This window comes from Panthera onca, chromosome D4 (assembly GCF_046562875.1).
Source record: "Panthera onca isolate mPanOnc1 chromosome D4, mPanOnc1 haplotype 2, whole genome shotgun sequence".
In the NCBI taxonomy this organism is placed as follows: Eukaryota; Metazoa; Chordata; class Mammalia; order Carnivora; family Felidae; genus Panthera; species Panthera onca.
In genome coordinates this window covers 88,468,708-88,494,738 of record NC_138351.1, presented here as the reverse complement: position 1 = coordinate 88,494,738, position 26,031 = coordinate 88,468,708, and the positions used below count along the sequence as shown (strand labels likewise).

Sequence of the window (26,031 nt, the reverse complement as noted above, 5' to 3'; positions counted from 1 at the left end):
TCCAGGTTTGGGTTCCTTCCTGATAGATTCCACTTCCCTGATATTAACAGAGTTCTTGATCCAAGAATCTCGGGTGCGTGCGAGTATCCCCTCTTTAACGGATTAGAAAATTAAAGGTCACTGAGGCCATCCAGGAGGAAATTGGAAGGAGCTGGCATGGCAGCCTGAAGGGCCAGGAGCTCCTGGGGACAGAGAATAAGGAACTGTCCCCACCACCCGTCGGGGCGTGTGGGCATCCACTCAGCGTTGGGGAGAGGCGAGAGCCAGGCCAAGCCGGAGGGAGCCCTGGTCCGATCCGAGTCCAGGGCGGCTGGGCGGCGCCCGGGGTCCGAGTCACCTCCACCGCCCGGGTGCTAGCGCAGCGGCCAGCCAGGGCGCCCTATGGGCGGAGCTCGGACGGCGCCCAGCGGCCGCGGACGGGATCGCAGGGCGGAGCAGGGCCGGGCCGGGCCGGGCCGGGCCGAGGCGGGCCCGCGGTGGGTGGCGATCAGGTTGGCCGGCAGGTCCTCGCCCTCCACTCCCCGGGGGCCGGTGTCCGGGACACCCCCAGCGCTCTCCCCGGGTCGCGCCGCGGTTCCTCCGAGCCCGCAGGGGGCGCTGTCGCCGCCGCTCGCTTTCCTGGGCGCCGCGGACCGGAAGTGCGGGGGTCACTTCCGGCGCGGAGCAGCGGGGTGGAAGGCGGGCCGGCCGGCGGGGCGCGGGGGCTGGACCTGCAGAAGCCGGGTCGAGCCCGCTGCCTCCGGAGCGCGCACAGTCGGCGTCTGGGCCTCGGCGGAAGGTGCGGCCGCCCTGCCGCGCCCGGGGCCGCCGCCATGCCGTTCCTGCACGGCTTCCGGAGGATCATCTTCGAGTACCAGCCGCTGGTGGATGCGATTCTGGGCTCCCTGGGGATCCAGGACCCTGAGCGGCAGGAGCCTCTGGACGGGTAACTAGCTTCCTTGCCGCCGACGCTGCCGCCCTTCGGTTGTCACTGCAAGTGTGGCGGGGACGGGGGCGGCTGCGGCCCCGCTCCGCAGATGAAGTTGCGTTGCTTCGAGCGTGAGCTCCTGCACCTGGCTCGAATCTTGCCCTCGGCAGGATGGAGGGTGCTCGAGGCCGGCGGAGGGAGGCCTGCAGGGTGGAGTGGCGGCCGGGCCTCCGCCTCGGCGCCCCACCCTGTGCGCTGTCGGCCTGCTGCAGGTTGCAGGGGAGCAGGGTGGAGTCCGAGGGCCTCGGGTTTTACCCCAGAGCGGTGCGAACCTGAACTTTCTGTAAATGAGTTTGCATTTTACGTAGACAGGAGCGGGTGTATCCGTGAACTTGTGGGAACGGTGTCAGAGAGTGAGGCGTTCAGGGATACGTCAGCGAGCTAAACAAAACCCCCGGCCTTCCTGGTGCTTCTGCATCAGAGGAGAGAGACTGAGGATCACGAGTCAGGTGTCTGCATATTCCGTGTAATGGAGAAGAGCGCAGAGGAAATGGGGAAGCCGGTGTGTGTTTCTGGGATCCTTTGGAATTTGAAACACAGCGGTTATCGTGCGTCTCTCTAGGGACTTGGGTGGAAACACAGGCTTTTCTTCATCACCGCTCTGTTCACTTTGAGACTTGTTCTGAAAACACAGTGTAAGGTGTTTCCTTAACTCCAAGGCTGTTTTGGGGGGGGGCCTTTGTAGTCCCAGAATTTTTGCTTTGTATGCATGGTGCGCTCCCCCCTCCCCGGGGCCGGGGAACGAGACGGATTCCTGCCCAGGCAGTAAGGATGGAACCTTGATCTTGACGACTGAAGGGTGGCGGATGGATGACGCTAAGGGAGTGGGGAGCACCGGTGGGGAGGGGAAGCCTCACTCAGAGGAGCAGGTGGCGGCCAGGGAAAGAGCTGCGTGCAGGTTCACGGAGCTGTCCGCGGGCCTGCGCTTTTGGGGAAAGGCTCGGCAGGTCTCGGGCAGGTGGCGTTGGGGCTGGGGTGTGAAGGGCCACCTTCTGGGGACTGGGAAGCTAAAAGCCTCCGAGTGTGGGCGGGGGAGGAGGGCCTGGCTGCGGGGGTGTTGCCTGGGCTGCTCTGGCAACTTCTGCAGCTCAGGGATGGTCCGTGCCCGGGGAAGGAGTGGTCGCAGCAGCACGGCTGTGTGAGGCTTTGTTCCCAAGCCAGGGACCAGATTCTCTGGGCACCTTGGGAGGAGGCTGGAGAAAACCCCAGTTCTTTCTCAGCAAACCCGAGGGGCCGGCTGGGGTTAGAAGATCCAGCTCGCTCTGTCTCTACCGCAGACCTTTTCCGAGGAGACGTTCTGCCCCGCAGAACCAGGCCCTGGCGTGGGCGGGGCGGGGGGGGAGGGGGGAAGACCACCCGCCAGCCCGGGCAGGCGGGTCCCACAGCCGTGCCCACCCTCACCCGGTCCGCCCCTCTCCTGCCCCAGGTCCAGTTATGTTGCCAGCGAGGAGAGCCGGATCCTGGTTCTCACTGAGCTGCTGGAGAGAAAGGCCCACTCCCCGTTTTACCAGGAAGGTGTGAGCAACGCCCTGCTGAAGATGGCCGAGCTGGGGCTGACCCGGGCGGCCGATGTCCTCCTGCGCAACGGGGCCAACCTCAACTTTGAAGGTCAGCTGGAGCCCGGGGGGGCCAGGGGCGGGTAGGTGGCTCGAGTGTGGCTGGGCTTTGGGTGGGCCACGTCTTCAGGCGCTGCTTTTCTTGTCCTCTCGGGAGCCGCCTCCCTCCTTCCTTTCGCGGGGGACCACTGAGGCGGCCCGTCCCCCTGCTTCCCACCTCTGGTCCAAGAGCGAGTTTGTTGCTGCTTCCGCCGTGTGACTGATTCAGCAAACTCTCCCGGCTCCCAGCGAAATCCCTGCTTCCGTTATCGTGAAAACGCGGCTGGTGGCACTGTGCCCAGAGCGCGGGGACAGCAATTTCTGCCGCTCGTTCTGAGCCATCTCACATTTTGGCTCACGCCAGAGGGAGAGGGGCAAACACAGAAGCTACACTGGGTGTAAGTCACGGCAGGACCGGGTTGGCTTCTAGCTTCTAAGTGCCGGCAGTGGGGATGGAACCGTTTTCCTCTCTGGCTTGCTCGCCGGGAGGGCGGGGTCAACCAGGAGACGTTCAGGGCTGACCTGGGACCAGATGGGGGTCTTTGAGCTGACCCAGGCTGTGGCCAGGTGTGCCTTCCCCCCCCCGCATCTGATGACAGGCTTAGAGGGCGCTAGGGTCCTAGGCTCCCGGAGGGCCGGCCCAAGAGCTGAGGGGCGGGGGCTGTTACAAAGTCAGTTACCCGGACACTGGCTTTGAGGACGTGGCTGTCACTACTGGGGTTGAGGAGTTGTCACTCTGGGTGTTTCTCCCAGCCGCCCGAGAAGGGGCACCCTGTCTTATGGTTCTGTTTTACAGAAGAAGAGAGTAAAACCCAGACAGATTAGCTGCCCCCCCCCCCCCCCCCCCCCCCCGCCGGAATGGCGCCAGGACCCTGACCGAGCTCTGACTGCAGAGCTTGCGCTCTGGTATCTGATGAGGACGGCCGTGTCCTGACCCTGACCCCTGGTGGTGCCGGGCCCCTGGGCCACCCCAGGGGGCGGGTGTGCTGGGGCTGAGCCCGAGGCCAGGTCCTGGGGTCCCGCGAGGAGGTGGTGATAGGCGGGACTGACATCAGCCGTGTCTGTGCCTTCAGACCCCGTCACCTACTACACGGCCCTGCACATCGCTGTCCTGCGAAACCAGCCCGACATGGTGGAGCTGCTGGTGCGCCACGGGGCCGACATTAACCGGAGGGACCGGGTAAGGGCGGGGCCCAGCCTGCTCTCAAGCAGGGACTGGGGGGGGGGGGGGCACGAGCAGCTTCCCAGGCCCCCGGGCCAACTCCGCTGTGCTCTCTTGCCTCAGATCCACGAGAGCAGCCCCTTGGACCTGGCCAGCGAGGAGCCGGAGCGCCTGCCCTGCCTGCAGCGCCTCCTGGACCTCGGGGCAGACGTCAACGCGGCCGACAAGCACGGTGGGTGCCCCCGGCGGGAAAGCGGGACGGCCGTGCGCCAGGTGCCTCGTGAGGGACACCCACAGCAGCCCAGGACAGCGGCCAGGTGGGCGGGCGGGCTGGACGCAGCTCGTGCGATGACGCAGCGAACGCACGGGTGCATCTTGCTGACCCGCCACAGAGGCTTTAGGGAAGGAGAAGTGGCACAGCCCTTGGCCCCGCGCCGGCCGCTTGAGGGCTCTCTGGGGGAGGAGGCGGGGCGCGCGTGCGCTCAGATTCTGCCGGGGGAGCCGTGGCTTCTCGGGAAAGCCTCGGCCCAGGCCTCAGGCAGCGTCTGAGTGTCCAGGAACCATTCTGTTCCTGGTTTTGTGCGGGTGGAAAGACAATGACCAGAAACCTGTCACCTTCAGCCCTGGCTCTGAGAGCTCAGTCCTTTTTGAAGCTGGCCTTCTGGGGGTGTCTGGCTGCAACTCTTGATCTCGGGGTTGTGAGTTCGAGCCCCACGTCAGGTGCAGAGATTACTTAAAAAATGAGATCTTTGGATGGGGTGCCTGGGCGGCTCGGCCGGGCACCCGACTCTTGATTTCAGCTCAGGTCACGATCTCAGGTTTGTGGGATTGAGTCCTGAGTAGGGCTCCTTGCTGACAGCACAGGGCCTGCTTGGGATTCTCTCCCTGCCCCTCCCCTGCTCACACACACATTTTCTCTCTCTCTCTCTCAAAATGAATAAACTTAGGGGCGCCTGCGTGGCTCAGTCGGTTAAGTATCCGACTTCGGCTCAGGTCACGATCTCACGGTTCGTGGGTTCGAGCCCCGCACCAGGTTCTGTGCTGACGGCTCGGGGCCTGGAGCCTGCTTCGGATTCTGTGTCTCCTTCTCTCTCTGCCCCTCCCCCTGCTCACGCTCTCTCTCTCTCAAAAACGAATAGACATTAAAAAATTTAAAACGAAACAGAAAACAAAGTTCATTTTCTGATCCTGTTTTCCCTGCACCTCAGGGGTTGCCCTGACCTTGGCTTCCTGGCCCAGACTCCTCCTCATTCTCTTTCTCTGTAGGAAAGACCGCGCTGCTGCACGCATTGGCCAGCAGTGACGGGGTGCAGATCTACAACACCGAGAACATCCGGCTCTTACTGGAAGGAGGTGAGGCGCGTCCGCAGTTCCCTGTCCTCTCACTGTGAAACGTTAAGCGTCGCTTTGCAGGGGTTTGAGATCTTCTCCCACCTTGTTTTCTTGCCCGGCCCTTGCAGGGGCAGACGTCAAGGCCACCACCAAAGACGGGGACACCGTGTTCACCTGCATCATCTTCCTGCTCGGGGAGACGGTGGGAGGGGACAAGGACGAGGCCCAGATGATCAGCCGCTTCTGCTTCCAAGTCACGAAGCTGCTGCTGGCCCACGGGGCCGACCCCAGCGAGTGCCCGGCCCACGAGTCCCTCACCCACATCTGCCTTAAGAGCTTCAAACTGCATTTCCCTCTCCTGCGCTTCCTGCTGGAGTCCGGAGCAGCCTATAACTGTTCCCTCCACGGCGCGTCCTGCTGGTCTGGCTTCCACATCATCTTCGAGAGGCTCTGTTCGCACCCGGGCTGCGCGGAAGACGAGAGCCACGTGGACCTCCTGCGCAAAGCCGAGACCGTCCTGGATCTCATGGTGACTAATTCCCAGAAACTCCAGCTGCCCGAAAACTTCGATATCCACCCCGTGGGCAGCCTGGCAGAGAAGATCCAGGCCCTTCACTTCTCCTTGAGGCAGCTGGAGAGCTACCCCCCGTCCCTCAAGCACCTGTGTCGCGTTTACATCCGCCTCTACCTTCAGCCCTGGCCTGTGGACGTGAAGGTCAAAGCCCTGCCTCTGCCCGACAGGCTCAAGTGGTACCTCCTTAGTGAGCACAGCGGTACCACGGAGGAGGACATCTGATCGCTCCCCGACTGAAGGCGGCGGGGTCTGGGCAGCTCGGCCCGCTGGCGGATTTCGGTACCTGTGGCAGCCTTGGGGAGAACCTTCGGGCCTTCTGTCAGAAGGTATGGGTTGGGAGACGAGACTTCATCCGTACTGAGTACCAAGAAAACCAGGTGGGGCCTGGCAGCTAGTCATTCCAGTGGGAAAAGGCTCGGTCTTCCAGGGGGACCGCCCCCCAAGTCTCAACCACACTGGGAAAAGGGACAGGGTTTAGATTTGGGACAAGCATACACTCTGTTAATTTGAGGGGAGCACCGGGCAGGGTAGCTGTGAGGCCGGGTCCCGCTGAGAGCCGCAGGAGGCTGGTCTGTCCTGCGTGGGGCCCAGCGGATGCGAGGAAGCACGTGGGCCCGTCAGGGCACGGCCCGGCCTAGGCCGCCCTTCCCCCCTCCCCCCGTGAGATTACGTCACCCACAGAAGTGCTTCTAGCGGACTAAGGAGAAGAACGAGCCGAGCCCTGCTGCCTCTGGCAGCTCTGGGGCCAGGTCACCCAACGGCCCCGGACCGGGCTCTGGTGGCAGCTCTGTGCCAAACCTGGGATCTAGGGGGACCGTGCCTTCTGCTACAAAGTAATCCTGCGTGACCAGGGACAGCCCTTTCCAAGATGTCTCCATGTTGCGCGGGGTCCGTCTGGCGAAGAAAGCCACCAGTGCTGACGGCTGACTGTGCTGCTGTACAGGCTGAGCCCCCAGCGAGCCGAGTGCGAGTCGCGTGGGTCACTGAATTGTGTCACTGCCTAGGAAGGAAGCTGAGGCAAGTAAATGATTCACGCTAACGTGAGACGTTGTTCTTGGCTCTCGAGATCCTTGTGTAACGTTCCGGCCCCTCGGCGCCCCTCCCCAGCCTAGGATCAAGGCTCCCACTGCAGCCACTGTGTGGGCAGCACGAAGGGACGGCAGCACGTGGGGGGCACGGTTTTCAGGTAGCACGACGCTGCTGCCCCGTAAAGACGACCTCCGCCCCAGACCGGCTAGGACCTTTCCAATACGGGATTCACCCTTTTATTTTGTGACTTTGGCGAACGTCCACCGAGAAGCCGCGAGGCACAGCCCAGAGTGAGGCTACGGACTCCCCTTGCCGTAGGCTGTTGTGACGCTCACGTTAGGGACACCAGGGCTCAATCGCCAAACAGAACTTAGAACGTGAACGTCCCAGCGGCTGCAGGAGGCACCGCAAAGGCTCAGGCAGGGAGGGTGCAGACGGCCGGCCGCGGCTCTGCTGCCTGCCTCCCCCCCCCCCCACCCCCCCCCCCCCACCCCGGAGAAAGTCCTCAACAGCCAAGAGTTCTCTTAAGGCACCCAGGCCTGGGGCCGGAAGGCCAGGTGGTGGTAAGGGGCATCCAGGGACTCGCCAGGGGCCCTGGAGTCACACGGGTCTGTACCGCGGTCCCCGCCTGCCAGGGCAGCAGAGCCGGGCTCCAGCCTCTCCGCTCCGTGTGGGCCACACCCTTCCCCGCTGGGTCCCCGTCAGGCCTTCTGAAAAAGAGTCCAGTGAGCGGCGGCAGACAGTGTATTTCGAGGTCTTGCTCCGCGTCCCCGAGCCATCGTCACGGAGCCTCCGGGTCTTGCCCCACTGCCAGCCCCCCACCCTGCGCGGCGCTGGTCCCTTACTCCTGCCGGTGCCTGCTCATCTCAGGGCTAAGCTGTACACGTGATAGATCTCGTCGGGAAGGTTCTCCTGGCGCTCCTGGGCTAGCAGGCTGAGGCCCGCGCTGCGGATGATCCTGTGGACCACCTCGAGGCCCCGGCACACGCTGCTGTCCACGTCATCCAGGATCACGCCCTCCTGGGCCATGTTGTCTTTGATGACAATGATGCCGTTGGGGCGCAGGCCCTGCTTGCAGCGCCGCAGGAACTCGGCCAGGTGCTGATCAGTCAGGTGACCTGGGGACCGCAGAGGCCGGGGTCACTAGGGAGCGGCACAAGCGTGTACCTGCCACTGGCCGTTCCCTTCAGCTTCCCGACTCACTGAGCTCGCCCTCTGAACACCGCCTCCCTGGCTCTCGGCAGCCCGGAGACGTTTACCAACCCCCAGGTGACGTAAGAGAAAACCGGCTCAGGAGTCACCCACCCAGGGCAGTCACAAAGCATGCAGCTGGGATCTCACCCTCACTGGGCGACTTCTGGGCCCTGCCCGACCCCACACTCCATCCACCCACGTCAGGCCTGGATTGCGGGAGCACACCGGAGTTCCTTCCCTTCCCTGCCCTAAAACTCCAGACAGGCTTTTTAGAAGCCCAAAATACAGGGCCGGGCCCAGTGTGTCCCTGGCAGGTCTGGAGTCCACCGCGGAACGGGCGGCCAGCTGCTGGTACGGTGGCCTGCGGCCGGGTCAGCAGCCCAGGAAGAGCACGCGGGGTGCGCCGTTGGGCTAAGTGGGTGCGGGAGGGGGCGGGAGGGGGCGGCAGGGCGCGGCTCGCCCTCTGAGCAGCAGGGACAGCCACGGCTTCCGTGCTTCCTCTTACTAAACACTGGGGTGCCTGGGTGGCTCAGTCAGCTAAGCGGCCCGACTGGATTTCGGCTCAGATCATGGTCTCAGCGATTCGTGAGCTCAAGCCCCGCATCAGGCTCTGCGCCGACAGCTGGGGATTCTCTCTCTGCCCTTCCCCTGCACGCGTGTACGTGCTCTCTCAAAATAAACTTAAGAAGACTTACAAAAGCTCATTTCCACTTTCTTCAGTGCAGCTAAGCTCTTGCTCATTTACATTTTTTCAACACAAAACTGCCCCCAAATGGGTCCTATAACAGGTACTGACACAACACGGAAAGGGTACTTGCAGGGAATGTTTCCCACGGTCCTGGCGGACCCAGGGAGGACGGGAGAAATCCCCGCCGCCCCGCCTGCCGCAGGGGCCCCCAAGGCCTCGGGGGGGGGGGGGGGGGGGGGACCCACCTCTGCCGAGGGAGGCGTGTGGGAGGTGGAGAGGGCCGCGAGAAGCTCACCTATCACCCACTGGATCCAGATGACGTCGTAGGAGTTAGGCTCGGGGCTGAAGTCCTGGAGGCCGCAGCAGAAGTAGTTCCTCACCCTCTTGCCCTCCTCCCCCAGGTAGGTCTTGGCTTTAATCAGAAAGTCTTCGGTCACGTCCACCATATCCACCACTCCAAAGAGCGGCAGGAGCAGCCGCTTGGTGATCCGGCCTATGCCGGCTCCGCAGTCCAAGGCACAGGAGGTCCCCGTCTTGTTTGGGCCTTCCTGAGAAGCAGGGAAGGCACAGACTCCGTGAGGACGGCTCAGAAAGCCAGCGGGACCCTGTCCCCGTGAGGGGGCTGTTCCTCCCGAGCTCCCAGGGTTACTCAAATCAGAGGACCGGGCACAGGCTGGGGGCTGGCGGGCGCGGGGTCGTCAGCGGGTAGGCGCGCGGCACATTCTCGTCCCGGGCCACACGTTTCTAAGCTGAGCACCAACCTGCACTTACAGGTGAGCGCCTGAATGGGTGCGTTTAATCCCTCTTACTCCCGAGACCCCGTTAAAACAACGGAACGTGAAAAGAACTCAAGCAGCGAGAGAATGAAAGGGCGGTCAGGGATCCTCACCCGTTTTCACAGACCTGGCAAGATGGAACGTGGGTGGGGGAACAGCACATGGCGTGGGGAGCACGCGGCCTCCGACGCTCACCAGGGAGGAAGGGGAGGAGGCGGAGGGCCAGGGAGATGGCAGCCCGGCACAGAGGAGGGCAGAGCGGGCGAGGGGGTGAGGAGCTGGGAGCCTGCCTTCAGCACAACAGCCAACGTCACGGCCCAGGGGCCCGCAAACTCGGCAAGGCAGCAAAGGACTCGGCCTCGGCAGAACCGAACAGTTAAGGGGAGACTCCGTTCTGGTGTCCGGGAGCCCCGGCACGGCGGCCAGCGCCCGTCTGGCAGCCTCGAGACAGAGGCCCCGGTCCACGCGCCACCCCCGCCCCAGCCTTTGAGGCCTGGGTCACCGACGCCCACGGCTAACCAGAGGCCTTGCGGGGTACGCGTAAGAGGTGGCGCCCCGTGCAAACCGGGTGGGGCCGCCAGGGCCACATCCTCTGCTCCTGGAGAGCACACCAGACCTGCCTACCCTCAAAAACCTCTGCAGGAACTTCCGGGAGCTGCTGATGTCGATGCTGGAGATGTGGCCATACCCCCCGAGCATGCCGTCCACGGTGGGCGGGACTTCCTTCCAGTACGTCTTAGCCTTCGAATAGAACTGTTTCTCATCTTCGATCACCTCACTCGTCATGCTGTCACCAACCGACTCGGCTCAGGCACCAAACTCAGCGGCAGTGCCTCCTGAACAAGAAAAAGAGCAAGTCAACAAGGCAGAGAGCCCCAGTCTCACCTCCACGCTTCAACGGTCACACAACCCTGCCTGCTGCAGGGAAATGTCCAGTGTCCCCAAAACCGCGTATAGGCGTTGGATGACAGGGCCCTGCCTCTTGTATTCAAGTCATTTTGCAAAGTCCCCTTTGTACCCGAGGAGGAGACCCAGAGTCCTGGGCTGCGAGTCCTTCCCTTACTGTACGTGACACCTGACCCGACGGCTTCTCACCCTCGGCTATAGAGAACCCCAATCTACACTTGAGGAAAGCAAAGCAAGGAACCCCAGCCTTCCACGGTGGACGTCCCGGCTGGTCCCGGGAGGGCCTGGGGGAGTCCACACACCTCCCTCCCTCTCTCTGCGGAGCACAGAATGAAGCTCGCTGTGGGGTCCGGTCCTTTGTTAACCATGAGCCGGACCCTGTGCCAGGCGCTGTGCTGGGAACTGAGGAGACAGCCCCACGGAAACCGCCCCCCCCCCCCCCCCCCCGCACACAATGGCAACCGTGCGGGGCCGCAGACAAACACAAGGTGTGGGCGCGGCCCACCCCAGGGGAGGCACTGCCCCGGGGAGTCAAAGAAGGAATCCCCAGGGATGACAACACATCAGCTGAAAGGAAAGGTGAGGAAGAGCTCACTGAGCCAACGGGCAAGCCTGCTCCAGGGGGAGAGGTGCGAACGGCGCAAGGAGAGCCGTCGCGACTGGAAACACAGGGTCCGGGGGGACGTGACATTACACTCCTCCCTAAAGAGCAGTGAGCCTGAGCTACTCCAGGTTAAGCAGGCGGACGTGTTCTGGAAGGCTGTGTTGGCAGCTGTGTGGAATCCGGGCAAGAGTGAAAGCAGACAGGACAAGAGGGTGTCGGGAGAACAGGGGAGGGGCAGCTACACAGCAAGAGCCGGGGCCGGGGGGCGGGACTGGCCACTCAGGCCAGGGAGGGACAGAAGGGTCACACCTCTGCCGGGAGGCGCAGGCACAGGCACGCTTCCGCCAGCTCACCACATACTTGCAAGTGCTGGTCTGGTTGCTCTGAGATAAAGCCCGACCCTCAGAGAGCTTCCCGTCCAGCGGGAGACAGAAGCGAGCGGAACACAAGGCAGAACCAGGCCGCTTGCTGAGCCACAAGTGCTGTGGGAACTCAGAGAGGGGCAGATGGGTTGGGGGCGGCCGGGTTGGCAACCCGAGCTCGGCCCTCAAAGACCAGGAATGCTAGGCGGCCGGGGAGGGCACAGGCAGAGGCAGAGACGGCCTGGGCTGGCAGGAACGCACACAGAGGAAGAGGGTGTCATGGGAGGGGGGCTCAGACAGGCAGACTGGGCCTGGATTGCAGGGGGGCCCCCCGAGGACAGGTGGGGGGCGTGGGTCTAGCCTGTTGGTAATGGGAAATCAACCAGCCGAGGGTTTCTGAAGGGCCCCAGGTGGGCGGCTGGGCCGGGAGCTGCGGCGGGACCACGGGCACACGGGGACCAGCAGGAGCCGGGCCAAGGGGCGGCAGCACAGAAGCGAGACCAGACAGGGGCGGGGGCCACAGACAGGGGCGCTTCCCATCGGCCACTGGATCGTCACGACCGACTGTGAGCCCGGCACCACGATCACCCCGCCTCACCCTGGGTCAAGAGGCCACGCTCCTCCCTCGTGGGCAGCTCATCCTCGGCACAGGCTCTCAGCCTGAGTGTCACGTACTCAGAGGCCCTCCCTGACCAGCCCCGCCAAGGAGGCTTCCTCCAGCCCCCTGATCCAGTCCGCTTGCTGCCTCCAGAACGTACTTGTATCTGCGATTACACTGTTGCCTCCGCCCGGATGGAAGCTCCGGAGGCGTGACCGCACCTTTTCACCACTGTGTCCCCGGCACCAAGCCCACACGAGTCCCTTAGCGCAGGGGTGAAGCCCCCCGACCCGCCACCTTTACATCACCCCACTGGGTGGCCGCTAAGTCGCTGACTCCTGGAACACAGGGCAACTGAGGAAAGCCTCGTGTGGAACCCGGGGAGAGTGCTCGAAAACAAGAGAAAACCCCCGGGATGGAGAACTACTTAAGGGTTCCAAGACAAGTAATCAGACAGGAAGCAGGAAAGTGCCCACCCCCCGAGGACGGGCACGCAGCCCTCGGATCAGAATTTAGAGACCACAAGAAAAGGACGGGGAACGGAACACGAGAAAAGCTGAAGCATTTTCACCGGCCACGTTCATTACGAGCCTAGCCCCCGATGCACAACTGTACTCTGAACTTGTCCTACGAGACCAGGAATCTTCCAGAAGCAGCAGGCTCACCTCTGCCCAACAACTCAGGACTGCTCCTCGGTGATGCCTCGGTGAGCCCTTTCCGGGCAACCCAGCCAGCCAGCGGGGCCACCAGGGGAGGGCCCTCCTCCCCACCCCCCGGCTCCTTCCCAGACTCGGACGTCCCCCACAGACGAGGCCACACGCCGGCCCTCTGAGGAACCAGAAGAGAACCGACAGCTTCCACGTGCCCTAGCGGGTCCAGTTCTCAGATCTGTGACTGTCACCGTGTCCACCCTCTCGAGCCCTTCTGCGGCGCAGGGAGAGCCCTCCAACCCCCCTCAGATCCTCCAATCAGCTCTCAGGCTGATGTTCCAGCTCCACCGTTCAGGTACGAGGGTCTGGGACCACAGTGAAGACAAGTTCCAACCACCGTGTCCATCGAAGAGCCCTCCGGGGGAGCAGGCTGGAGGGACCCTGGTTCTAAATACGGCGTCTCTCCACGCTGGCTCGCCGCCACCTCCCACCCAGAAAGAGACAGCGGCACGCGGCCCGGCAAGAATGAACTCTCGCTGCGACCCCGAGATACACGGTAAGCAAAGGAACGCAGAGACCTCCCGACACCCAGGAACGCCAGCTGTGGTAGAGTGGGCGTCACTGCGGGCCCCGGGCGGGCCACTAGCCTGAACGTCACCAAGGAGCTGGGTTTGGGGGCCCCACAGCCACCACCACCCAGGAAGGACGGCATCGGCCAGCGGCGCCCCCACGCGGCGCTCACCCGGGGGCCTGGCAACGCCGACCCTTCCCCACCAGCCGCCCCCACCAGTCCTGGCGAACCGCTGGTTTCGCCCTCGCAGCTGTCTCCCCACTGGCCCGGGAGCTCCTTGGAGAACACCCGCGACACCCTGAGATCAACCCCCGTATCGCTCTCGAACCGCACGCAGCACACAGGCCTTCACAGAAAGTTCACTCCCGCCAGCTGACCAGAATAAATGTGGGGCCCGACCCTCCCCTGGCGGTGTCTGCCTTTCCTCCCAGGAGGTAAGCTTCCTGGAGGCAGGGACATGACCTCACACCCCCTTAGCGCAGCACCTGATAAAAGGTGGCTGTTTGCTAGTTGGTTGCTGAATGACCCAAAGAATGAGCCTTGTGTGGCCACAGTCATTTTCCACTTCTCAGAAAACCCTACAGAAATCCAACCGTTCCAAACTGGGAACACTGAAGGCCATTACCGACAACGTGAGTTTTTGCTTTACCGAAAGCCTTCCAACATGGTCTCTCTAAATGTCAAGGTCCTCTGAATAATCTAATTTACCAGAACTCCACTTACAGGCAGATTCTAGGAACAGGCCAGGGGAGGGACGTCTGGGCCGAGACATGGCAAGCATAATTTTGACATTTGTTCCAACAGCTGATTCATTAGTAAACGTGACTCCGTGGGGCCCTGTCTACACTTTGTCTCCCAGCGTCCCGACTGGAGTGGGCAGGAGGTCCCTGGGAGCCAGAGGGAACAGTCGTCAGTCAAATGGCAGGAAGTCCCCCTATACTCTGCCCGGCGGGGGTGAGGGGCTGCAGGGCTCCAGGGCTAGGGAAAGGGCAGTCTGGCTCTGTGCGCACGCCAGGCGAGCCGGAAGAGGAAGAGAGGCCCTTTGCTCATAGTGGGCTCTGTCACCTCCTCTTTCCCTCCAAGGTGTTTAGGGTGACAGGTGGGCAGTCGCCCCAGCTACCGCTTCTCCCAGGATCCCTGGAAAAGAATGGTGTCCGAGCCGTGACGGTCAGTGCTTTGTGGAGGCATCACACCCTCTCTGCAAAAGCCTGGAGGCCACAGGAGGCAGGAGTCTGCCTGGAGTTACCTCCTCCCTCTTGCAGCCTGCTGGACAGGGCCTGCTCTCCCTGGATCGGTGACAGCAGCTGGACATAAGGGAATGGCAAGGTGCTCTATGAAAAAGAAAGCAAAGGAAGGAGAAAGAAGACCAAAAAAAAAAAGGGGCGGGGAGGAGCAGTGCAGAGAGATTTAAAAACAAACTAAGGCTCTGGGGCGCCCGGGTGGCTCAGTCGGTTGAGCGTCCGACTTCGGCTCAGGTCACGATCTCCCGGCTCGTGAGTTCGAGCCCCGCATCGGGTTCTGCGCGGACAGCTCGGAGCCCGGAGCCTGCTTCGGATTTCGTGTCTCCCTCTCTCTCTCTCTCTCTGCCCCTCCCCCACTTGTGCTGTCTCACCGTCTCTCTATCTCTGTCTCAAAAATAAATTCAAAGCCATTTTAAAAAATTTTAAAAAAACAACCAAAAAACCCAAGTCTCTGGTGGAGTCAAACACCCCAGGTCTGAATCCTAGCTTTGCTTCTCACTGGCTGTGTTGTGTAAGCTCACATAAGACACTTCACCTCGGTTAAGCACACTTCTTTATCTATAAGACAGGAACAGCAATGCTGACGTCACAGGAAGGCTGGGATGATTAAAGGTGGGTATAACAGCATCAAGTGACCCATAGAGTGCCAGGCACGCATTATTTCTGCCAAATGAGATTCTCATCAATTCTCACTGGCAATCCCAGAGATCAAACGAGATAAATACCCTGAAATGCCCTGTAAACTGTAGGGCGTTGGACACATCTAAGGCATTATTACTGTTATGTTGGGTGGTGGGTTCGGGACAGTCAAACAGCTCTGCAGACCTGCAGGAGAGGGGAGTGGGACGCTATCTCTGTGACTCTGTAGCTTCTGGTCGCCACCAAAGCGTTCCAACCCTCCCCCCGGCTCCCCCCCCCCCCCACTCCGTCTACCGCTAGAAAACCATTCCACTAAGGGAGTGATGTGCCTTCAATGCACACAGGAAACCAGAAAGAGCACACGGAGGGAACCCAGACGTCTTACCACAGTCAAGGCCCCACCCGGGCAATGATTCTATACGTCCAGACCGTCTGCAATCCTGCCCCACCCCACCGTCAGGGCCTCTGACACCAGTTGTCTCGGTCCCAGAGACAACCCGCCGCGCTGATGGGCAGCAGAGCCCGGGCCTTTCGTTCGATCTGGCAGCCCCTCCGCAAACAGGCTGACCTTGGCTCCAAGGGCTCTTGGCTGGCGAGCTCTCTTCTGAGCGGCACCTGTGTCGACCGTAACTGGGGCTGGATCCAAGGTGAAATAAGATAGCAACTCCCATGCAGCGGGCACTGCTCTGTGCCCGGCTCTGACCTGAGCATTTTACTGAACCCTGACACCGACTCTCCGAGTGCCTGCTCTCCTTATCCCCGCTTCTCCAGGGGAAACTGAGGCTCAGGCAGGGAAAGGGACTAGCTGCGACCCCGGAAGGGCGTCGGGGGAGGGGCTGCCCCGTGCAGGCTCGGGGTGCCCCGGCCTTCCCCTTCCACCAGCCCCCAGCGGCCCCCTTGTCCGACCTCCCCGGGACGCGCACGTGGGGCCCCGGCAGCTCGCGCCGGGTCACGTGACGAGCCGGGACCTCAGGGCGCCGAGGCAGTTGGCGGTCGGGGCCACCTCTCCCCCGCCGGCCGCCGCTCCGCCTCGCGCTACTCACCCCGGGTGGGGGCTCCCGGGACCCGGGAGAAGAGGACGAGGAACAGGAAGCCGAAGGGAGGGCGGCGGCGGCGGCGAACCCCCCACAAGCCCACCACCAGCTCCGTCAGACCACGGCCAGACGCGACACCTCGCGGCGCGCGCTGCCTTTGTCCGCACACGTCACTTCCGGGCGCCCGGGGGCGGGGCCGCGACTAGCTCCGCCCCACGGCCGGTTTGCCCCGCCCCGGTCGGCTTTCCGGTTCCTGGAAGCGCCTCTCAGACTTAAAAGAGCCTGGGCGCCGCCGAGCCTCTCCGGCCTCCAGCACGTGCACCGGTTCTTTTGGAGGCCGAAGCCTGGACTCTTAAAAACGAGCGTTCTGTGGGTTTTCCACCGGGGAGAAAAAGGGGAGGAGCCTCATTCCCCAAATCATACCCATAACAATTTGCACCTTAAAATAATATGCAGAGCCAAGAAAGAGAGAGAGAAAGAAAAAAAGAAAAGAAGAAGAAAAACAACCCTTGATGGCACCAAGGGGATGCTACCTCAATTAAGCAGAACAAATCCTTGAAGTTTCCATTCCAAAAAGCCTGCCCTCCCATAGGTTCCTCCCATGTGTAGAAATTCTGGAGGGATACCTGAAAGCAATCTTGATGGAAATATGATGGGTTTGCACGTGGTAGGCCTTGTGACCCTCTCCAAGGAGACCTCTTCTTCCAGACTGGCGTGCTTACTCACTTCCCAATGCTCTGAGTGTTAAATTTGTAGGATATTGGCGGTGGAGCCTTCAGCCCCGTGCCTGCAGTGTACTGTCAGTAAATAGACAGTATTTATCATAAGTTCATTTTTCCTAAACTGATGTCCTGGTCTTAGATGCCTTCCTCTGGGCTTTGCACACAGGAAATACTTCAGGTGTGTTTGCTCTAATGACATGAAAGCTGGGGAGGGGGACAGGCTGCAGCTGAGTCCCCCAAATCTGTTTATGTATATATATTATTTGGCATTCTTTCCAGAGTACTCCAAATCAGACTTGGTTCCCCTGGCCTGGGCCCCTCTCCCAAGCTTCATTTTCCGTGGTCTCTAAGGGAAGAGGATAAATCCTGAACAATCTCAATTGCTGGATGTGGATTCTTCCTTTGGGGGCAGCTCTGAGCCCAGCTTTTCCAGGGGTGCCTAAAAATCCACCCCTACCTTTTTTTTGGATGGCTCAGTCGGTGGAGCATCCAACTTCATCAGGTCATGATCTCATAGTTCATGAGTTCGAGCCCCGCGTCGGGCCCTGTGCTGACAGCTCAGAGCCAGGAACCTGCTTCAGATTCTGTGTCTCCCTCTCTTCCTGCCCCTCCCCGCTCATGCTCTGTCTTTCAAAAATAAGTAAACATTGAAAAAAAAAAAAAAAAAGAAATCATGTAGTTAGTCTGGTGTTCCTCATCCATTTTTTAAAAAAAATTCATGTACTCTTAGAATAAACGTAAAAAATGTTCACCTTTCAGGGAATAGATATAAAAAGATTCACCTTCCTGGGGTGCCTGGGTGGCTCAGTCCGTTAAGCATCTGACTTTGGCTCAGGTCATGATCTCATAGTTCATGCGTTCGGGCCCCGCATTGGGCTCTGCGCTGGTGTGGAGTATGCTTGGGATTCATGCTCTCTCCATTCTCTCTGCCCCTCCCCTGCTCATGCTTTCTCTTAAGATAAATAAACTTAAAAAAAAAAATGTTCACCTTCCCCACTCAATATTCCAACTTCCCAGGGAGGTACACCCTTCCATCCCTGGTTGAAGAGTATTTGCAGAAAATGGAAATACATCGGCTATGATACTTCCTCCAGGCCGACTTGTAAAATTGTCAAATTATACCATGCCAGTGAAATTGCTGGGCCAAACAATCCTTCTCCCCCACTCCAATTTCACAACGCAAGCTTCTCCCCTGCCTCCTCCCAGCCAAGAGTCACGGATGGGGTCCAACAGTCTGTTTTACCACGGAGCCCTGAGAAAGGACAGCTTCTCCAGCATCGCGAAGCAAATAGAAGCAGAGCCTGGACTGGAAATCAGTTCTCTTGGTTTCCAAGCCCACTGCCTTCTTACTGCCCAGCCTTCCAGTGGAAGCTGGGCTTCCAGACCTACCCAGCCCAAACTTGACCCACCTGGGCCTCCCAAATCCAGAGAGGGTAGCGGAACCCTGGCGTTTCCACCGCTGGCTTGGGCCCGGCTGCCCTGGTCAGGAGTCCCACCACCCCCTTGTGCGGGCAGCTTTGGCTTTCTGGGCACAAAGCCCCACCCTCTGTCTCCAGGCCTGAGAGACCACCCCTCCTCACATGGCCTTGGGTGAGGGGCGGATCACAATGACCCTGAAGAGGCCCAGGAGGGAGGCCTGGAGGGAGAGCAGGGAGGGTCCAGCAGATGGACCAGGCCGGGAAGATGGGCTCTCTCAAGGACCAACCCACCAGTTAGGGGGCTCCAAACTCAAGGGACCTCCTCAGGACTCACCCAGAAGCCCCATTAGGGTGAGTGTGATAGCAGGAGCCAGGTCAGAGCTGACAATAATCTGGGGGTGGGGTGTGATAGGGAGGAACCAGGCTCCAAGACCTACCCCCCCCCCCACCCCCAACCCAGCGTCAAGATGCTGGGGGCAGGCGTGGAGCTCTGTCTCCCAAAGGGGAAGTTTGTTAAAAATAGGTGTCTTGGCCCCACCCCAGACCTACTGAGTTAGAACATGGGGGCATCCGCATTTTCAGCAAGCTCTCCACCCAAGGGGTCCTGGGGCCCCAGCAGGACCGTGCAACTGCTGGGAGGGTCTCTCCTTTCAAGCCGGTTCCAGGTTTCTTAACTCCCCGCGGAGCGCTAACAGCGTGAACAGGACAGCAGCACTCCCGTGTGCTGAGCCACAAAGGGGGCAGGTGCTCCGTCACCCCCATTCTACAGATAAAGGCACTAAGAAAAGGTAATCGACTGGCTTGTCCAAGGTTGCGAAGCTAGTAAGCAGCGGAACTGAGACTAAATCCTGCATTTCAAAAAGTTTAAAATGCTAACAACATCGATAATAGTAGCGCGCCCCCTCACCTAGACGTCACAGCAACTCAGAGAGGTGTGTGCTCTGACGTGACCATTTGGCAGGTGAGGAAACAGAGGCTAGGCGAGCTCTAGCCTGAAGCCGCTCACTGCCTGGCGAACCGGGGGCGTTACCCCCAAACCACACGACCCGGCTCTGGGCACTATGGCCTGGGGGCTGGTGTACACCCTCCTCTGCACTTCACACGGCACCCCCCCCCCCGCCCCCACTGAGGCGTGAGGACGCCCTGAGCTGAGCGCAGGGCCAGACATGACCCGGCGTCACCCCAACCCCTGGACGCAGCAGGTGGCGTCCCCCAACCCCTGGACCCAGCAGGTGGCGCCCAAGGGGCTCCCCGGCGACCGCGCTCGCCGAAGGAGAGACCCGCTGCTGCCCAATTTGCCCCTGCCCCAAATCCGGGGAGTATCTGGCGCGGGGGCCACCCGGGGCTCGAGGGCCTCGGGGAGCGACGACGGGTGGTGGGGCGGGTCCTCGCTCCCAGAGCTGGGGGTGGGTGTCAGGAGCGCCCCGCTGAGCCTGCCCACCCTGCCCACTGGGGCCCAGCGGGCGGCGGAGAACCGGGCGAAGCTGAGGTCGCTCCTGCTGCCGCCCCTGCTCCGGGCCGGGGCGCCCCGGGACCCCGCGCCCTGGCGCCCCAGGCCTGGAGAGAGCGAGGACCCCTGCAGGGGCTCGGCCAGGGACACCCCGGACTCCCTGCTCGCGCTCCAAGGAGAGCTCCTCCCCAGCAAGTTCCGGGAGTTCCTGCAGCGGACGGGGGCAGAGTGCGTCCGGGCGACGCCACCGAGTGAGGCCCCGCCCAGGACCCCAGGGGGCGGGGCGGAGTCATTTCTGGAATGAATGAAGCGGCTGTTAGTTGAGGATGCCTGGCAGAGCCCGGACGACCGCCCCTTGAGGGCGGGTCTACCATTGCCCCTGTAGTACAGATGAGGAAACTGAGGCCCAAGGCCGCGTAGCTAGGAAAAGCCTCGTGAGGACTGTCCCCAAGGGAAGGCTCATAGCTCTTTCCCCCCTCCTCCTGGCTCCCAGCATCCTCAGCACGGCAATCAAAAAAGAGTGTGTCAGAGCACTGCCAGCATCTTCCCCGGTGTCCCCACTGTTCCTTCCCTTCAGACCTGCGGTGAGTGTCGCTGACCTGCTTTTGGGGACAGGGTTGCCATCAGTGCTCCGAGGGTGGGGACCCTGGCCACTCACGCCAGGTGTGGCTTGTGTGTCTTCAAGGGGCCAGTCATCGTACTTCCAGAATAGTCTTAAGAAGATTTTGCTGCATCAGATACCTGCCCTGGGGACCCTGAAGAGAGATCGCTCACAATTCATCACCTTCAAAAAGGCCAACCAGTGAGTTACAAGAGGCTGGCGTTATGGGGGGTGGGAGAAAGCGTTTCTTCTGTTCTTTCCTCTGTCTTTCACCTGTGAATCTATCCACCTGTCCACCGACACATCCATCTATGTGTCCATGCATGAGTCAGGTCTTCCATCCATTCATCCATCTAGCCGGTCATCCCTCTATCCACAAACTCTGACAATTCTATGCACCATCCAGGAATCCGATGATCAGTCATCTACAAACCTTTCCACGCACTTGTAAATCCAGGATACTGTCCATCTGTAGTCTCGTTATAAAGCCAGAGATGAGTCCACATGCCTGTCTGTCTAGGCATTCATCCACCCGTCCATACATCTACGCCTCCTCCTAAGACCCAGTCCTTCTATTCAGACCTTTTCCTGAACTCATTCATCAGTCCGTCCGTCCATCCACCCGCCCAGTCGTTCATCCTTTTGCCCACCCCACCATTCATCGGTCCATTCCTTCCTCTAACTCTGATTAGGTTTGACTATATGTCAAATATGGGGGGAAATAAGACAAGGGATGGAGGCTGGAGAAGAGCCTGGGCATTAGAGCTTACCTGGACTCGATGCCATAGCTCTAATGGAGAGGAAAAAGAATGCAGAAAAAATTCCCCCAGCATACACAGGCTTAGACAGAGGTGAAAGGTGAAAAACATCGCCCATGAGTTTAAAGACCAAAGAGTAAATACGTGACATCCATGCCGTTCCTTCTCGTTCTGGGCCCATGGCTGACAGTATCATTGGATCACAGCATTTTTCCCCACTGGGCCTCGAACCCGCCCTGACACAGCGCTCCAGGCCGGCGCCACCAACGGATCGGCGTGGGTGCCGGGAGCGAAACCCATTTGCCAACCCGGGAACTTTAAATCAGTGGGGCCAAATAAGCACACTTCTCCCAAGATATAATAAGGAAAAGTATGGAACTCGTTATCCCCACTATGACACACGGCAGAGAGAGACACATTCACAGCGTTTCGCATTGAAGACCGAATGCTTGCGCACCTTATGGTGTGCGAGATTCCCTGGTAGGCCCTGCAGGGGACAGCGGGGTGTGGCAGATGAGGCTCCGGGAGCCTTTGACGGGAGAAGCTGAGATTCCAGTCCTAGGGGCAGGGCTGGGGTGCACCTGTATATGGCCCTGCGGCCAGCACAGAGCAGGCAGCTGGGGGATCGCTAGGTCCCAATGCCCATAGCCTGGCACTGTCCTGACATCTCCTGGCTTCCTGGCTCCTTGGTGGGCTGATGACAGGATCCCTTCCGGGGATCCACACAGACACAGAGATACAGTCGGATAAATGGCTGCGGATACGTCAATCCGTGTGTACTTAAAGTTGAACGTGGCGTTTCTGAGTAACAGATCCACGGACGGATCGAGCCGGCCCTTCTGCAGCCTTGCCCTTGAGGCTGAAATTAATAGCAATATGTGCAGCAATAACAGATGCCCTTTATTGAGCACAGGCCCTGGGGCCAGGCCTGTACTGGATGCCTCAAGTAAGTTATCGGAGACCTAGCGCCCTCTTATAAGGGTGCTGTTATCACACCTACAATACACAATACGTAACTTAAAGGGGAAAACTGCAAAATGGACACGTGAGTGCGGGCTGCCCCGGGTCACGTGGCCGGGAAGGGCCGTATTCTCGCTGCTGAACTCCTTGATGTATAAGAGTGCCAGCTCTGGAGCTAAGATTCGGATCTTGGCTCCACCCTTTACCGGCCGTAGGACCTTGGGCCGTTGCAGAACATCTCTGTGTGCCTCAGTTGTCCTCGTCTGTAAAATGGGAATAATAATCATGTTGCCCAGGGTGGTGTGGGTGTGATGGGTTGACGGATGCCCGTTACGTGCCTGGGCCCATCGCCCGGCCGGCGTGGGGTACTCAGGAGAGGCCGGCCGCTGGGGCTCTCAGCATACACGGCGAGCTCTGGTCCAGCGGGTGTGCGTGGCCCGGGTGGAACGTGCAGCTGGGGACTCAGCCGGCCCCCTTGCCTCTCTCGCCAGGCCCCACGGTGTCCAGACCCCCAAGCTCAAGACTGTGCTCACTCACAGCTCCTCGGGAGAAGGCTCAGGGAAGAAGCGTAGGCGTTTCTGCCCCTTCCGCGTGCGATTTGCTGATGAGACCCTGCGGGACAGCGCGCTCCGCTACTGGGAACGTAGCTTGGCAGGTAAGCAGACAGCAGGGGGAGCCCCAGGACTCCAGAAAGTTCCAGCCTGGAGCCCAGAGAGCAGAGGCCGCGGCCCTGGGTCCTGGGAGTGAGGGCCGGCCCGGAAAAGGCCAGGAATCCACTGACCCTACGGACAAGGTACCTGCACTGGCTTCTCCGGAGAGTGTCGGAGGCTCCTCGAGGGCCAAGGAGAGGGGCTGAGGTCCTGCAGAGGTGTCCCAACGTGGGAGGCACCAGGGAGCAGCCGCCATGGAGGAAACAATGGGTGCCCGGGCCCGGGCACCACGGGAGGACTTCTTCCTGCCAAGGGCTCGCACGTGTCATATCTGCCTACGTTGGGGACAGGCCCCCACAGCCTCCTGACCCCACGTCTGGTCCCCTCCATGGCCTACAGGGGCGGAAGAAGACGGGAAGCCACTGGAAGCATCTTCTCCCCATATCCATGAAGGCCTGCCTGGCTGAGGAGATGCCCAGAAAGGTCCAGAAGATCAAACCGTCTCTCTGGGGGAGGCAGGCACTGCCTGGTCCAGCAAAGAAGCTGGCAGTCACCGGGCCTGGGTTCTGGGATGGAAGTTTGCTCTCAGCTCTTTGGCGGGGGATGGATGTGGTAGTGTCTGCGTTGGCATAGTTTCCAGTGTTTTCTAAAGGTGTCAAGAGGCAGGTGGGAAGAATACCGTGTCCTTGCTCTGGTATAACCTTTATCACCTGCCCTGCCCGCCCCCCCCCCCCCCGCCCCCTTCTCCATCTGCCCGGCCTCTTCACTTCACAGGATATAGCTGCCCCAGGGCCTCCCAACAGCTTGCATCCATTTATTGAGCACCGACTGTGTGCAGTTTGAGCAGAGGCTGCTCCAAAGCCTAGCTGTGGGCTAAAGCCCCCAAATCCCGGACCTTCGCTGATTAGGAAGGGACCCTCCCCAGGCCCCTTAAGGTCATAGGAAATTGCAAATAGAAGCTGCAGTTTCGCCCGGCTTCTCGTCGTTTGATGGGGAAGCCAAAGCCCCGAGAGCAGGTGACACACGGTGGCCGAGAAGAGAAGCCGGGGTTCCCCCAGGGAGACACGGTTTCGTGCGAATGGCAGTTGGCTGGGAGAAGCTTCCTCGTCAGCCACGGGCCCCAGGAGCTGTGGTCACATCCCGGGGCGCCAGAGTGGGGCTCGGCTGCCGACTTCCCAGCCCCCTCCATCCCTGCAGAAATCTCGGTATTGTCTCTGGATTTCGATGGGGGCGTGACTGGCCTTCCCACTACGGGAAAGAAGGCCCTTGTGGGGGCTGCCGCGGGAGTGGGCATGTGCGTGGTGGGGCACAGCGTGGGTAATAAAGGCAGAGACAGTCACGCAAGATAGTTTTAAAACCTGAGCCTTCTCTGGAGGCAGCCATAAGGCGCTGGGGAGCCTTGGGTTGCCATGGAGACGGGGTTCGGCCCGGCCTTGCCTGCCAGAGGGAGGAGGGGAGAGTGGGGGTGCCACCCGGTGCCCCCTCCAGGTAGAGTTCTCACTGGAGCCCTCTCTCCTCCAGTCCGGCAGGGCCACATCGAGAAGGGGATAGCCACCGGGTCAATGACATCAGAACGGGTGTTCAGGAGTGTCGGGAGATGGCTGGAGAGTTTGCCCAAAGCCCTGTGCCCCAGGGCCCAGGAGGAGGCCACGGCCAGCATCTCGTTCGGCTGGGACTGCCCGGGCCTGTGAGGCTTCCAGGGGGAAGAGGCAGGACCCACACGCATCACCAGGGCACCCCCCCCCCCCTCGCCCCATAGACTTCCCCACCCCGCAGCCGGCAGGCTAAGGGTCTGGGCCTCTGAGGGCCCGGGGGAAACCACGGGGGGACTAGGGATTCGGGGGCCATGCAGCTCACAGACCTCTGTTCCCCTCAGGGCCCCCCAGGAGCCACAGGGCCACCTCTCTGAGGATGCCTCCATGAAAAGCAGCCTGCCCTTCATCCCCAGGGCCACCACCCAGAGGCCGCAAAGTGGCCTCAAAACCTTCCTGGAAGCCCACAGCATCCTGGAGCAGGTGGACAGATCGCCCAGCTCCTGGAGCCAGAAGCTGGTAAGCCCCTGCTGGCAGCGTCTCCTAGAGCACCCCTGCCCAGCCGGTGGCCGGGCCCCCTGGGGCTAAGGGGTGGGACGGATCCGGATCCCAGCCCCCCAGCCCAGTACTTGCGAGCGCTGGGCTCTCTTTGCATTTCCGTCTCTTCCTCTGGAAAACGGGGCTGACCCCAGTTGCCTGCCCTCTTGGGCAGTGGCAGAGAATCCCCCTGGGCCCAGAGAGCCCCGTCTCCTGGCCAGAGGCCCCGCAGCGCCCAGCTCTTCCCTCCCTGTCACTCCAGGAGTCCTTCCTGCCCAGCGTGGCGCTGGTCCTGAACCGAGGCCGCCCTAAGGGCTCCTGCCTTCCGTGACACCACAGCAGGCGCCTAGGTGAATGACCACTGGAGCCCAAGCCCACGTGTGGACACGGGGCTGAGAAGGGGCCCTTCCTGTCCCCCAAATAAACATACATTCCAGGTGGCTGGGACCTGCTGCCGGGTCTCACCCTACAAGGCTCTCCAGGTGCCAGACTGCTGCTCTCTGGGAGTCCTGGACCGAAGGGAGGGAGAGGACAAGGTCATGGCTGGGATGAGGCTGAGGGGTGGGGGCAAGGCACCCTCAAGGCCCAAGGCTTATTCCAAGTGAACCCCTCTCCTGGCAGATGGGAGGCCCTGCCACGGCCCAAGTCTGGGACCAAGCCTCTGTCGACCTAGATCAGCCCACACCTGCCCCGAGCCCCAGCCCCAGCGTCTATCTACCTGCTGACCTCCACCCTGGAAGGAAGGGGGGCAGACTCCCACTGGGTGGACAAGCGTTTGCCTTCTGCGTTCCCCAGGCCAGGTTCACACCACCTGGTCCCGGGGGGACGGGGAGGGGGGCGAGCAGCAGCGTGGGTGGGGACCAGATGTTTCTCCCCCAGTGGTGGGTGGGGGGAGGAGCGGGCGGTGCTCGAAATCACATCAAGAGGCGGCAAAAGACGAGGCGGAGGTTATCTGACCCCTGCACCGACCCCCACCGCCACCCCTGTACAGCCGTCTGCCAGGTTGGGCCCAATCTCCTGAGCGAAGTTTAAGCCCCCTCCTCCCCCTTCCCTCTGTCCGCGAAGCTGCGCTGGGGCCCCAACCAGGTCTTTATCGCCACCTCCTGGCCAGTGAGGAAACAGCCACGGAATCCACACCCAGGCACCTGCGGAGTAGGGAAGGATGGGACGGGGCGGGGGTAGGGGAGTTGGGGGACCGGGGGGGGGGGGGGGGACAGAAGGACGGCTGGAGGGGATAGGCTGTGGAGATCTTAGGGCCAGGAGGGTGAGGAAGATTTGCTTTTCAGGGGTGCCCTGCTTCCAGAAGAAAGGCCACAGGTCTAGGCAGTTTGGAGAAACCCTGTGGGGAATGGGATGGGGGCAAGGCTACACCTCCCGAGCTTCCCAGGGCACCGGATGGGGTTTCGGTCCCTGATCCCCTTTTCTGCGCATCCACGACACCCCCACCCCGCCCTGCTATCTCCGTTTCCTGGAGAGCCCGC

At 61.2% G+C, this 26,031-nt stretch overlaps 3 protein-coding genes across 8 annotated transcripts; 2 read left to right on the top strand and 1 right to left on the bottom strand.

Annotated features, from left to right (window-relative positions):
• Positions 1–669: 669 nt before the first annotated feature.
• On the top strand, positions 670–8,557 carry ASB6 (ankyrin repeat and SOCS box containing 6). Of its 2 annotated transcripts, XM_060608383.3 has the most exons (6): positions 674–925; positions 2,394–2,575; positions 3,636–3,742; positions 3,848–3,956; positions 4,991–5,077; positions 5,185–8,557. In XM_060608383.3, exons 1-6 carry the CDS (start codon positions 813–815, stop codon positions 5,850–5,852), a joined length of 1,266 nt encoding a protein of 421 aa, XP_060464366.1. In that variant the 5' UTR covers positions 674–812; the 3' UTR covers positions 5,853–8,557. The 2 variants fall into 2 exon arrangements, with proteins under 2 accessions (XP_060464367.1, XP_060464366.1); XM_060608384.3 differs by lacking the exon at positions 3,848–3,956 and having other exon boundaries at positions 670–925; positions 5,185–5,410.
• On the bottom strand, positions 6,866–18,153 carry NTMT1 (N-terminal Xaa-Pro-Lys N-methyltransferase 1). Of its 5 annotated transcripts, none has more exons than XM_060608395.3 (4): positions 18,054–18,153; positions 9,942–10,153; positions 8,837–9,089; positions 6,866–7,777 (listed from the first exon to the last, which is right to left on the bottom strand). In XM_060608395.3, the coding sequence occupies exons 2-4, from the start codon at positions 10,101–10,103 to the stop codon at positions 7,521–7,523; spliced, it is 672 nt and encodes a 223-aa protein (XP_060464378.1). In that variant the 5' UTR covers positions 10,104–10,153; positions 18,054–18,153; the 3' UTR covers positions 6,866–7,520. The 5 variants fall into 5 exon arrangements, with proteins under 5 accessions (XP_060464378.1, XP_078292511.1, XP_060464375.1 ...); XM_078436385.2 differs by lacking the exon at positions 18,054–18,153 and adding an exon at positions 16,549–16,573; XM_060608392.3 differs by lacking the exon at positions 18,054–18,153 and adding an exon at positions 15,932–16,099.
• Positions 18,154–18,952: 799 nt separating this feature from the next.
• Positions 18,953–25,027, top strand: CD4H9orf50 (chromosome D4 C9orf50 homolog). Its single transcript, XM_060608382.3, has 7 exons — positions 18,953–19,763; positions 20,006–20,096; positions 20,198–20,314; positions 22,323–22,486; positions 24,003–24,168; positions 24,358–24,532; positions 24,813–25,027. The coding sequence occupies exons 1-7, from the start codon at positions 19,229–19,231 to the stop codon at positions 24,879–24,881; spliced, it is 1,317 nt and encodes a 438-aa protein (XP_060464365.3). The 5' UTR covers positions 18,953–19,228; the 3' UTR covers positions 24,882–25,027.
• Positions 25,028–26,031: the final 1,004 nt, after the last annotated feature.

Bases quoted from the DNA above. Each gene is read 5' to 3' on its own strand.
- ASB6 (XM_060608383.3), top strand. From the start codon at position 813: ATGCCGTTCCTGCACGGCTTCCGGAGGATCATCTTCGAGTACCAGCCG. The intron at 926-2,393 runs GTAACTAGCTTC...CTCCTGCCCCAG, and splicing joins CGGCAGGAGCCTCTGGACGG to GTCCAGTTATGTTGCCAGCG. The intron at 2,576-3,635 runs GTCAGCTGGAGC...CTGTGCCTTCAG, and splicing joins GGCCAACCTCAACTTTGAAG to ACCCCGTCACCTACTACACG.
- NTMT1 (XM_060608395.3), bottom strand. From the start codon at position 10,103: ATGACGAGTGAGGTGATCGAAGATGAGAAACAGTTCTATTCGAAGGCT. The intron at 9,090-9,941 runs GTAGGCAGGTCT...CCTGCTTCTCAG, and splicing joins TCCTGCAGAGGTTTTTGAGG to GAAGGCCCAAACAAGACGGG. The intron at 7,778-8,836 runs GTGAGCTTCTCG...TGCGGTCCCCAG, and splicing joins CTGGATCCAGTGGGTGATAG to GTCACCTGACTGATCAGCAC.
- CD4H9orf50 (XM_060608382.3), top strand. From the start codon at position 19,229: ATGACCCGGCGTCACCCCAACCCCTGGACGCAGCAGGTGGCGTCCCCC. The intron at 20,315-22,322 runs GTGAGTTACAAG...CTCTCTCGCCAG, and splicing joins ACCTTCAAAAAGGCCAACCA to GCCCCACGGTGTCCAGACCC. The intron at 22,487-24,002 runs GTAAGCAGACAG...TCTCTCCTCCAG, and splicing joins CTGGGAACGTAGCTTGGCAG to TCCGGCAGGGCCACATCGAG.